Source organism: Ranitomeya imitator, chromosome 2, assembly GCF_032444005.1.
Source record: "Ranitomeya imitator isolate aRanImi1 chromosome 2, aRanImi1.pri, whole genome shotgun sequence".
NCBI classification, from domain to species: domain Eukaryota; kingdom Metazoa; phylum Chordata; class Amphibia; order Anura; family Dendrobatidae; genus Ranitomeya; species Ranitomeya imitator.
In genome coordinates, this window is record NC_091283.1 from 70,707,020 (window position 1) to 70,720,169 (window position 13,150).

At 45.3% G+C, this 13,150-nt stretch overlaps 1 protein-coding gene across 4 annotated transcripts in view; it reads left to right on the forward strand.

Annotated features, from left to right (window-relative positions):
• Positions 1 to 814: 814 nt before the first annotated feature.
• DOCK11 (dedicator of cytokinesis 11) overlaps positions 815 to 13,150 on the forward strand; it is a 421,093-nt gene continuing 408,757 nt past the window's right edge. For 3 of the 4 annotated variants that reach the window (XM_069746933.1, XM_069746934.1, XM_069746936.1), the window contains exon 1: positions 827 to 1,005. In XM_069746933.1, coding sequence (XP_069603034.1) covers positions 904 to 1,005 — 102 coding nt within the window. In that variant the 5' untranslated portion in view covers positions 827 to 903. Of the gene's footprint in view, positions 1,006 to 13,150 lie in introns of all 4 variants that reach the window. The other variant, XM_069746935.1, reaches the window with a different exon arrangement.

The window sequence follows — 13,150 nt, forward strand, 5'->3', positions numbered from 1 at the left end:
CTTCCTCTCAGCATCCTCCTGTCACAGCTCTGACAGGACTCAGCCCTCAGCAGCTCTCCTTCCTCTCAGCATCCTCCTGTCACAGCTCTGACAGGGCTCAGCCCTCAGCAGCTCTCCTTCCTCTCAGCATCCTCCTGTAACAGCTCTGACAGGACTCAGCCCTTAGCAGCTCTCCTTCCTCTCAGCATCCTCCTGTCACTGCCCTGACACAATCAGCAGCTCTCCTTCCTCTCAGCATCCTCCTGTCACAGCACTGACAGGGCTCAGCCCTTAGCAGCTCTCCTTCCTCTCAGCATCCTCCTGTCACTGCCCTGACAGGGCTCAGCCCTCAGCAGCTCTCCTTCCTCTCAGCATCCTCCTGTCACTGCCCTGACAGGGCTCAGCCTTCAGCAGCTCTCCTTCCTCTCAGCATCCTCCTGTCACAGCCCTGACAGGACTCAGCCCTCAGCAGCTCTCCTTCCTCTCAGCAGCCTCCTGTCACAGCCCTGACAGGGCTCAGCCCTCAGCAGCTCTCCTTCCTCTCAGCAGCCTCCTGTCACAGCCCTGACAGGGCTCAGCCCTTAGCAGCTCTCCTTCCTCTCAGCATCCTCCTGTCACTGCCCTGACAGGACTCAGCCCTCAGCACCTCTCCTTCCTCTCAGCATCCTCCTGTCACTGCCCTGACAGGGCTCAGCCCTCAGCAGCTCTCCTTCCTCTCAGCATCCTCCTGTCACTGCCCTGACAGGGCTCAGCCCTCAGCAGCTTCTCCTCATGATGATAATGCTCTGACTGAGCAATTAAAGTGAAAGCAGCAGAGGAGGAGGAGCAGCAGCAGAGAGGCGTGAGAGGGAGAGCGCAGCTCCGGAGTGTCACACTGCAGCCGCCCCTCACTGGCACAGAGAACACCCTGACTGCCACTTCAACATGTCTGAAGTAAGGAAATTCACCAAAAGGCTCAGCAAGCCCGGGACAGCGGCAGAGATGAGGCAGAGTGTGAGTGAGGCGGTGAGGAGCTCGGTGATACTGGTGAGTGCCCCCCATTGCCCCCAGCTGCCCCCTTCCCTGATCACACGTGGGCTCTATGGGGCAATGCCTGTGTCCTGTGCCCACCACGGAGGCTGCTGCCCCCTCCCTGTCCTGTGCCGGAGACTGTGACATGAGGACATGATTGTACAGGAAGTTTGCAGCAAGATGCGGTTACAATGTATCCGCCTGACACAACTTCTCACGTCTTATGAGCGAGTTCTCAGCTGCTGGGGGTCTATCACAGAGTAATGGGGGCTCCTGGGGAGGACCCTGCTGTCCTCTGCTCAGTGCAGGACACAGCTTTGTTGTTGCTGGCTGATGGCAGCCACACCCAGGCTGAGGAGATGCTGAGGAGATGCTTGTATTGCTCAGCTCCTGCAGTGCTAGCTGTCTGGGGGGCTACCTGGACCACAGCAATGGCCGCTGGGCAACTTATACTTTTCTCCATAGAAGTCAATGGAACTGCGACAATGCAGTGCGATTAAACTTGTGGGAAATGTGTGTAGTTGTGTCATGTGCTGTGAGCAATAGTCTACAAATGACAAAAGGGGACACCAAAAAATATTTAGTAGAATTATTGAGATGTCTGACAGGAAATAGTTTTATTTGTGAAGTTTCCCAGGTGAGACGTCGTATGGCTGAGGTGTAACATGAAGTCCAGGAGATATTTCCTAAACATGACCCCAGGGCCCTTGGGTAATAGTCTTCCAGGGTCCCTCTTTGCTTTCACCTTCACCTTCCAAGACTTTTTTTTACTATTAAACTTTTTTTGATTAGTTTTATTACTACCCTTTTGTGGTTGATACAACTTTCTGATCTCATACTCCCCACCGTCCCGGATTCAGCGAGACTGTCCCTATTTTAGGGCTCAGTCCCGCCATCCCGATACATCAGGGCTTTGTCCCGGCTTCTAATACCTCTCTCCAACGTCTTCATCTCTCCATAGGCAGTAACAGAAATTCATTGTATGGCATAAATATTCTGATATTTTATTATCTAGGACACGTGGCAATACTAAAATATATATGAAAAAATTAGATTTTGAATTTATGTTCCAGTAAAAGGGGTGATATGAATTTTATAATAATTTTATTTTTTGTACATTATTATCAGTCCTTCTAAAGGACTTGAACCTGCAATCACATCATCGTATGTACAATATCCTGCAATATTGTGGTGTATTGTAAAATTACCAGTCTTAGGCCGGTTTCACACGTCAGTGGCTCCGGTACGTGAGGTGACAGTTTCCTCACGTACCGGAGACACTTGAAGAGAAAACACCATGTGCACTGCTACAAATAGGTGCTAAGACTTAGGTTCCCAAACCATCAATATATATAGCACAAGAAGTCTAGCACTCAACTTCAGTAACCGTAGAAACGATTTATTGGTAGCACAAGAAACGTTTCAGTCCCTTGGGACTTTCATCAGTCACTACAATAATATAAACAAAAGTAAAGAAAAAAGAAGTACATCCTGTACAAAAACAACTAAAGTATATACAAAATAACATAAATAAACAGACATGGTTAGCATGAAGTAGGTCAAAAGAAAATATATTTCTAACTAGTAAAAATGAAACAGAGGAAACGGTAGCAAATACCCAGGCTAGGTGTCAAAATATAAGAGCAATGTGACTATGCCAAAAATGTGGGACAGAGAAAATGGAGTAGGACGGACACACATACCGTGCATATGAGGGCCAATCTGGCCAATGGACTAGAGTAGAACACTACGTAAAAGATAATAGCGCCTGTAATGTGGGGAAACATAATGGAAGAAACCGTAAGGGGAATGCCCATCAGTGTGGGTAGAGAAGAAAAGAAAGATACCAAATTACTTACAACCGTGGAGCGCCCCAAAACAAACGGAAATAGGGGCGGAACTAATAACTGTAAGAAAGACAAAGAGGCTGCAGTGAACAAACTGTGGATCAGCCATGGTATAGGTGAAATATGTAGGGACTCAAATAGATACCTGGACAACAGAGATCAAATGGTGGGAAATGACCACCTGCAGGAAAACACACCCGCAACTAGGGAGAGGAACAAGATGAGAGCGGTAAGTATAGGCAAGGGAGAGGAGACATCATCCGAGGCAAAAGCGCACAATACCTGAGCAGACTGGAGAGAGAGGGGAGGAGAACCGCCTCCAGACACGGCGTCCACCGCAAGTCTGAGCGGTGAGAGTCTAACCAGGAATATATAGCGCCAGAAGCAGACGCCGAGAGAAGGGGGGGCGGGACCGGAAGCCGGAAGTGACGTAGCGTCGGCTCATGTGGGACGGAAGCGCAGGGTGAAGCGGTTCACAACAGTGACAGGCGCTCACAGCCGGCAAAAAGGGGGGAGGTATCAAGGGAGGAGGGGAGTAAGAGGGATTGATCAGGTATAGGCGTAGAAGAAAAAGGAAATAAACTATAGGAGCAATATGACCACAGGGAGGACGAGGAGGAAAACAAAAAAGATAGGACCGGCAGATACACGGAGGGGGAGAGGGAAACCACAGAAGGAGAATAATGGAGAATAAGAGAATATGCTACGGGGAACACCGCTTATGGTAATGAGAACGAAGGAGTGCCTGTAAACATAAAAAGCACAACACTATATACAGCAGTGGTGGGTACATAGAATGGTTATCCCCAGATAGGTGAACTTAGTGGTGCCTAGATAAAGACGTGATGAGGAGTCCTCTGGAAGATATCGGTTGGCAGAGACATAGTTGGTGAGAAGTACAGTGTGCCCATCATTTTAATATAGACGATTCTAGAGAAAACATAAACAAGTGTTAATGACCTGATACATGCTGTAATAAAAACAATCACAAATATCAGGAGAATCGGTAATAGGTAAAATAAACATTCTAGGTAAAGGCCGACAACTCGTATTCTCTATTAAGACCTTTAGGTGCCAGCGTATCAAGTGTGTGGATCCAAAACGCCTCACGTTTTTTAAGGGTAAGGATCCTATTGCCTCCCCGACGTGGAAGTGGTACTTGTTCTAAAATGAGGAATTTTAACTGGGAGATATTGTGTCCAGCAGCAGCGAAATGGTGGGGTATCGGTAAAAGGAGGTTATTACAGCGAATAGTAGACTTATGTTTCGACACTCTGTCACGGATGAATTGGGATGTTTCTCCTACATATAGTAAACCACATGGGCACTTTTAAGACATAAACCACATAGGATGAACTACACGTAAAATAGCCATGGATTTTAAATTCTTTCCCGGAGCGTGGATGTGAGATAGTTTCACCCCTAAGGACATTATTGCACTGCGCGCAATGCAAACACGGGAAGGTACCCCTTCTCGGAGTGTTCAAAAAAAGTTGACGTGTAATAGTACTGGGGCCTATATCCGCTCTGACTAGGGTATCTCTTAGGTTGGGAGCTCGTTTAAAACAGGGAAGAAATGGTTCTTTAAATTCCGGAACATCGGGATAGGCCGTTGATAGTAAAGGCCAGTGTCTACGTATGGCTTTGTGTATTATGTACACGGATGGGTGGAACCCATGCACAAACGGGATACGTTTGGTAATGTCCCTCTTGGCTGTGTTGGATATATTTTGGGAGTTTTCTAGTAAGGGAAGAGGATAGCCCCTAGCCTGGAACTTTTTAGTCATACCCTCAATGCGTAATTCTCTAGTTTCTGTATTAGATACAATCCGTTGTACCCTCTGGTATTGTGCTCGTGGTATGGATTTCTTAATGGAGGGGGGATGGAGACTATTGAAGTGTAACAGACTATTTCGGTCCGTGCTTTTGAAGTATAAATCCGTACTCAAAAAGCCCTCGTGATTCTTAATGACTAGTGTGTCCAGGAAATTAATCTTATCGGGGCTAGCACTGATCGTGAATTTGATACCCGGCCAGGAGATGTTGAGGATATTAAAGAAGCTGTCAAGAGTTTCTGGAGAGCCATGCCATATGCAGAACACATCGTCGATGTATCTCTTCCATAGGATCACGTGATTCTGAAAGAGGGTGTTCTTATAGATCGTACTTTCTTCGAAATCTATCATGTAGGCGTTAGCATATGGAGGCGCTGCATGAGACCCCATAGCGGTCCCCCTTACCTGTAAATAGAATGTTTCTTGGAACAGGAAAAAATTCGAAGTTAGGATAAGTCTCAATAGATCGGTACAGAGTGATATTTGATCAGGATCCATAACTGCACTCTCTAGGAGACGGCGTGCCGAGTCAATACCTTCTGTATGTGGGATAGAAGTATATAAATCCCTAACGTCAAGGGTAACTAGAAGGGCGTCAGGAGGTATCTGGTGTATCTCACGGATGAGGTTAAGGAAGGAGCCTGTATCTAGGAGGAAAGATCTAGATTTTTTTATGAGTGGCGTGAGGATTTTCTCAAGATAGATAGCGATCGGAGACAGAAGGGAATCGGTCGAGGCCACGATTGGCCTACCCGGAGGGTAACGTATAAAATACCGGTGTGATAGGACTAGAATTTGTCAGAAAATCACATGTTTTCTGGTCCAAAACCCCCAGCCTTGTGTATTTACGTAAGATGTCCTCGATTTCATGGTGAACCCGATATGTTGGATCCCTATCAAGTGCTTTGTATATAGAAGCATCATTGAGTTGACGTGTGATCTCCGCTAGGTACATGGTTCTATCCATAATAACTAGTGCTCCACCCTTATCGGCTGGTTTGATTATAATAGACTTATCGTCCTGTAAATTTTTAAGGGAATGTCTCTCCTCCACTGAAAGATTGGGCGGATAGAAGAGAGTACCCTTAACCACATCATCCTTGAAGGTGGAGAACGAGTCCTGTATAAAACCGATAAAGGTTTCTACGGCATGAGAGGACTGGGGGGGCCTGAAATGACTCTTAGGACGTAATCCCAGGGTGGTAGAGGATAGAAGTTTGGGATTGCTAACCTCCGTGTCCCTTACACTAAAGGCTGGTGTGGTGGCAAAATATGCTTTGAGTCTAATTTGGCGGAAGAACCGTTGGAGATCCATGTCGAGATCAAATGTACGACAGCGATAGGATGGACAGAATGAAAGACCCTTTTGTAATAACGAATATTCAGCAACACTCAGAGTCCTGGAAGAGATGTTGATCACCAAATTGTCCGTACCTTCGATCTGGTGGTCCGGCCCGGATCTTGATTTCTTCTTAGATCCCTGTCCCCGTCGGGTTTTCTTCTGGGATAGCGCCTTGGGCCTAAAAAAGAGGGAGGAAGAGTAGAAGAGGAGGGTCCTTGTTCGTGGTCCGAGCCCGAGGTTGAGACAGCTGATGAGATGGGCTGATTTCCTCGTGTATTGGTACGCCAAGTGCTGTCCTGCCATCGATAGACTCGGTTATTGCTATAGTCCTCCGCGTCCCTTGCGAACTTATTCCGTTTTCTTGTTTCAATGTCTCTTTTATGGCGATTGAGACGATCCTGTATTTCAGTTTTCAGGGAATTGAGTTCTTCGGGTGTGCCGGTTGTGGATAACTGAGCTTCTATGGTTTTAATTTTTTCTGAATTATCAGAAATGGCTCGTTGAAGATGTTCCACTGTCAATGTGATCAGATCCAAAGAACACTTATTAAGGATATGTTCAAATTTAACACAAGGGACTGAAACGTTTCTTGTGCTACCAATAAATCGTTTCTACGGTTACTGAAGTTGAGTGCTAGACTTCTTGTGCTATATGTACCGGAGACACTGACTTACGTAGACACATTGAAATCAATGTGTCTCTGCACATGTCAGCGTGTTTTCACGGACCGTGTGTCCGTGTGCAAAAAACGGAGACATGTCAGTGTTCGTGGGAGCGCACGGATTACACGGACCCATTAAAGTCAATGGGTCCGTGTAAAACACGTACCGCACACGGACGCTGTCCGTGTGCAGTCTGTGTGCCGTGCAGGAGACAGCGCTGCTGTAAGCGCTGTCCCCCCCACGTGGTGCTGAAGCCGCTATTCATATCTACTCTCCAGCAGCGTTCGCTGGAAAGAAGATATGAAAAATCCTTTTTTTTTTCTTGTTTTAAATAAAGATCCATGTCCCCACCCCCCTCCCACCCGCTGTGCGCCTGCCCGCTGGTAATAAAATATTCACCCGGCTCCCTCGCAGCGTCCTCTCAGCGCCAGCTTCTCCTGTATGAGCGGTCACGTGGGGCCGCCGATTACAGTCATGAATATGCGGCTCTACCTCCCATAGGGGTGAAGCCGCATATTCATGACTGTAATGGGCGGCACCACGTGACCGCTCATACAGGAGAAGCTGCGGCAAGGACAGGACGCTGCGAGGGAGCCGGGTGAGTATTTTATTACCAGCGGGCGGGCGCACAGGGGGTGGGAGGGGGGTGGGGACATGGATCTTTATTTAAAACAAGAAAAAACAAACAAAAAAAAGGATTATTCATATCTTCTTTCCAGCGAACGCTGCTGGAGAGAAGATATGAATGGCGGCTTCAGCACCAGATGCAGGGGACAGCGTTTATCTCTAGCGCTGTCTCCTGCATGCTCCGTGTGGTACCCAGTCGGCACACGGGCGGCACACTTGTGCCGCACGTGTGCCACACGGATGGCCTAAGTGAGCTCACGGACACGGATAACTCTGGAACCTATTTTTTCGGTACAGGAATTATCTGGACGTGTGAGACTGGCCTTAGGTGTACAGACATGGCAGACACTATGTGATCGGAGCAGCGCCTTCTGTACAGTGCAGGCAGTGCACTTATCCACTGTACATGTACGGCAGATGTCGCCAATGGAAACCAGGACATGGTGTGTCCTCTAGGTGCCAGTGGCCCCAACACTTGCTTAGATTACACGGGCACTGGTGTCATGACCCTATTTAGGGAATTTATAAGAAAAAATACACCATTTTTCTGGGCTTAGAAATATGACAAATTTTTCTGCATAGCGGGCTTAGTTGGGGCAGAGGGAAAAGAGGCTCTGGCAGAAAGTGGTGTAAATTGTAGTATACATCTTTGCCGGATCAAAGCTGGTGTATATTATTGCTCAAGATGTACCAAATTTATTAAGAGGTGTGCACCTAAATTTAGCACATTTTACTCCGCCAGGTTTTTTGTACAAGAAAGTTTTCTGAAATTTGTAGCAACTGAGTATTGAATGGGTAAAAATATATATATTTCTATATAAAACTTCATCAATTATCCATACTTCTACACTACCGGCTGGTGGTCCCAGCACGTTTCTGCTTCCTGCAACAATGACGTGCTGTACACCATGCACATGACCACTGCAGCCAAGTCCTGGTCTTGTTGGTCAGGTATTTTGTATACTGTCATCACCACTCAGGTCTGTGATTGGCTGCAGCGGTCACATGAATGGTCTATGGAAAGTGAATGTTGCAGGAAGTAAACTGAGATTGGTGTGGGCCACTAGAGCAGCAAAGAGTTGATAGGGTAGGTAAAGTTTATTTGTATTTTCCTCAATCCCTTCTCGTTACTAATCTTTTCAATTCATGGCAAAACTAAGTTTATGAAGTTGCGTTGTATTGATTCACACAGTTTCTACCATGCTTATTGCAAGGGCAGGCTGCAATGCAGCTATGGTGCCTGAGAGATGATAGATGGCAGCGGACCATGCTTGACCCCTGTGCTGATTCCTACAGTCATGGCCAAAAGTATTGACACCCCTGCAATTCTGTCAGATAATACTAATTTTCTTCCTGAAAATGATTGCAAACACAAATTATTTGGTATTATTATCTTCATTTAATTTGTCTAAAATGAAAAAACACAAAAAGAATTGTCCTAAAGCCAAATTGGATATAATTCCACACCAAACATAAAAAAGGGGGTGGACAAAAGTATTGGCACTGTTCAAAAAATCATGTGATGCTTCTCTAATTTGTGTAATTAACAGCACCTGTAACTTAGGGTACCGTCTCACAGTGGCACTTTGGTCGCTATGACGGCACGATCCGTGACGCTCCAGCATCGCTCCATTATCGCTCCAGCGTCGTAGACTGCGGTCACACTTCGCAATGCACGACGCTGGAGCGATAATTTCATGACGTGTTTGCGATGTAGAAGCTGTTGGTTACTATGCGCACATCGTATACAATATCGTGCACACCTTTGTTACACGATGCGATCATGCCGCCACAGCGGGACACTTGACGACGAAAGAAAGTTTCAAACGATCTGCTATGACGTACGATTCTCAACGGGGTCCCTGATCGCAGTAGCGTGTCAGACACAGCGAGATCTTAAGTATATCGCTGGAACGTCACAGATCGTGCCGTCGTAGCGACCAAAGTACCACTGTGAGACGGTACCCTTACCTGTAGCACCTAACAGGTGTTGGCAATAACTAAATCACACTTGCAGCCAGTTGACATGGATTAAAGTTGACTCAACCTCTGTCCTGTGTCCTTGTGTGTACCACATTGAGCATGGAGAAAAGAAAGAAGACCAAAGAACTGTCTGAGGACTTGAGAAACCAAATTGTGAGGAAGCATGAGCAATCTTAAGGCTACAAGTCCATCTCCAAAGGCTTGAATGTTCCTGTGTCCACTGTGCGCAGTGTCATCAAGAAGTTTAAAGTCCATGGCACTGTGGCTAACCTCCCTAGATGTGGACGGAAAATTAAAATTGACCAGAGATTTCAACGCAAGATTGTGCGGATGATGGATAAAGAACCTCCAAACAAGTTCAAGCTGCCCTGCAGTCCGAGGGTACAACAGTGTCAACCCGTACTATCCGTCGGCGTCTGAATGAAAAGGGACTGTATGGTAGGAGACCCAGGAAGACCCCACTAATTACCCCGAGACATAAAAAAGCCAGGCTGGAGTTTGCCAAAACCTACCTGAAAAAGCCTAAAACGTTTTGGAAGAATGTTCTCTGGTCAGATGAGACAAAAGTAGAGGTTTTTGGGCAAAGGCATCAACATAGATTTTACAGGAGAAAAAAAGAGGCATTCAAAGAAAAAAACACGGTCCCTACAGCCAAACATGGCGGAGTTTCCCTGATGTTTTTGATTTGCTTTGCTGCCTCTGGCACTGGACTACTTGACCATGTGCATGGCATTATGAAGTCTGAAGACTACCAACAAATTTTGCAGCATAATGTAGGGCCCAGTGTGAAAAAGCTGGGTCTCCCTCAGAGGTCATGGGTCTTCCAGCAGAACAATGACCCAAAACACACTTCAAAAATCACTAGAAAATGGTTTGAGAGAAAGCACTGGAGACTTCTAAGGTGGCCAGCAATGAGTCCAGACCTGAATCCCATAGAACACCTGTGGAGAGATCTAAAAATGTCAGTTTGGAGAAGGCACCCTTCAAATATCAGGGAGCTGGAGCAGTTTGACAAAGAAGAAAGGTCTAAAATTCCAGCAGAGCATTGTAAGAAACTCATTGATGGTTACCGGAAGTGGTTGGTCGCAGTTATTTTGGCTAAAGGTTGTGCAACCAAGTATTAGGCTGAGGGTGCCAATACTTTTGTCTGGCCCATTTTTGAAGTTTTGTGTGAAATGATCAATGTTTTGCTTTTTGTTTCATTCTCTTTTGTGTTTTTTCATTTAAGACAAATTAAATGAAGATAATAATACCAAATAATTTGTGTTTGCAATCATTTTCAGGAAGAAAATGAGTATTATCTGACCGAATTGCAGGGGTGTCAATACTTTTGGCCATGACTGTAGTTCCAAAAATATTGCACTTGGGAAAAAAATTATTTAGATGCCATGTAGCCTCTCTACCTTGGTTGAGAGTGAAGTGTGAGGGTGATCAGCTGATGGGTGAAGTGGCACAAGGGGCATAAATTTAGTAAGAAGATTTTGAACATATTTATGGGTTGACACTTGAGTTGACGTGGCAGATTGAAGGGCGGCACAAGGTAGGTGTCCCTTTTCTAATTGTGCTCTGGACACTTGTCTTATAAGTTCCATCTCTCCTCAGTAGTGTTTAAAATAGATAGAATTTCAAGGGTGGTTGTTGTTCTCAGGCTTAAGGTCATGTTCACACACAGTGTAAGCACAGCATTTTATCTCCTGTTTATTTATCCACATTTTTTATGCAGGTGTCCGATTCTCTAATTATTGAATTTTGCTGTGTTTCTTTATTTAATGAATTTCTGGTACAGATTCGACACAGCGTTTTTTCTTAATTGGTGTTTTTTTTAGTGCAGAAAAGTTTTGATTCTGCATTTAAAAACGCAACAGTTTTTTTTTACATTTTTTTTTAGACTAACCATAGAATCTTATAGAGAAAAACTTACCAAAAAACGCGCAGTGGGAATGAGTTTTAATGAAATCACAAACACTCTGCTTGGATAGTTAAATGCTGCAGAATTTCTGGACAAAAGAACTCCAAAAAACAAATACCATGACCTTAATATTCAGCGCACCTGAAGTTTGACAGCTCTCACCAGCGGCATATTTGCGTAGCTGACCTGTACTGCGCACTCTCCAATGCCATACCATCACTAGAAAAGTGCATGAACACTAAAGCTGGCCACATCATATGCTCTAACCATCCGGCAACTTTAGATCAGTGCTTACAGGGCTCTATTGAAAAAGCCTGAAAGCACTGCATATAATTGTCCATGATACTATACTGCAGCAGTGGTCGGTAACTTAAACATCGAGCATTACACAATAACATTTCATATTTCCCTGCTCTTGAGAAGATTAAAATTTCTAAAATATATTTGAGTCTCTGCGGCGCCAGCAAACAGGCAATCCCTGCATGTGTTGCGTCTGTCAAACAGCCACGAGACATGCAGCCGCGAGAACTCGGAACATATTTTTTGTGTACACCGAAGACACTCGGTTAGCACAAAATCATGCTTGGTCACCACTAGTGATGAGCGAGTATACTCGTTGCTCGAGTTTTCCAGAGCATGCTCGGGTGATCTCCCGAGTATTTGTGACTGCTCGGAGATTTAGTTTTCCTTGCCACAGCTGGATGATTTGCGGCTACTAGACAGCTTGATTACATGTGGGGATTCCCTAGCAACTAGGCAACCCCCACATGTACTCAGGCTGGCTAGTAGCTGTAAATCATCCAGCTGTGTCAAGGAAAACTAAATATCCGAGCAATTATAAATACTCGGAGACCACCCGAGCGTGCTCCGGGAAAAATCCGAGCAACTGAGTATACTCGCTCATCACTATAAAACCCTATATTAAGGGTCACCAATCTAACCCAAGAAGAGGTGCGAAACCGGCTAAATAAGATCAAAATAGATAAATCTCCGGGTCCAGATGGCATACACCCACGAGTACTAAGAGAACTAAGTAATGTAATGGATAAACCATTATTTCTTATTTTTAGGGACTCTATAGCGACAGGGTCTGTTCCGCAGGACTGGCGCATAGCAAATGTGGTGCCAATATTCAAAAAGGGCTCTAAAAGTGAACCTGGAAATTATAGGCCAGTAAGTCTAACCTCTATTGTTGGTAAAATATTTGAAGGGTTTCTGAGGGATGTTATTCTGGATTATCTCAATGAGAATAACTGTTTAACTCCATATCAGCATGGGTTTATGAGAAATCGCTCCTGTCAAACCAATCTAATCAGTTTTTATGAAGAGGTAAGCTATAGGCTGGACCACGGTGAGTCATTGGACGTGGTATATCTCGATTTTTCCAAAGCGTTTGATACCGTGCCGCACAAGAGGTTGGTACACAAAATGAGAATGCTTGGTCTGGGGGAAAATGTGTGTAAATGGGTTAGTAACTGGTTTAGTGATAGAAAGCAGAGGGTGGTTATAAATGGTATAGTCTCTAACTGGGTCGCTGTGACCAGTGGGGTACCGCAGGGGTCAGTATTGGGACCTGTTCTCTTCAACATATTCATTAATGATCTGGTAGAAGGTTTATACAGTAAAATATCGATATTTGCAGATGATACAAAACTATGTAAAGCAGTTAATACAAGAGAAGATAGTATTCTGCTACAGATGGATCTGGATAAGTTGGAAACTTGGGCTGAAAGGTGGCAGATGAGGTTTAACAATGATAAATGTAAGGTTATACACATGGGAAGAAGGAATCAATATCACCATTACACACTGAACGGGAAACCACTGGGTAAATCTGACAGGGAGAAGGACTTGGGGATCCTAGTTAATGATAAACTTACCTGGAGCAGCCAGTGCCAGGCAGCAGCTGCCAAGGCAAACAGGATCATGGGGTGCATTAAAAGAGGTCTGGATAC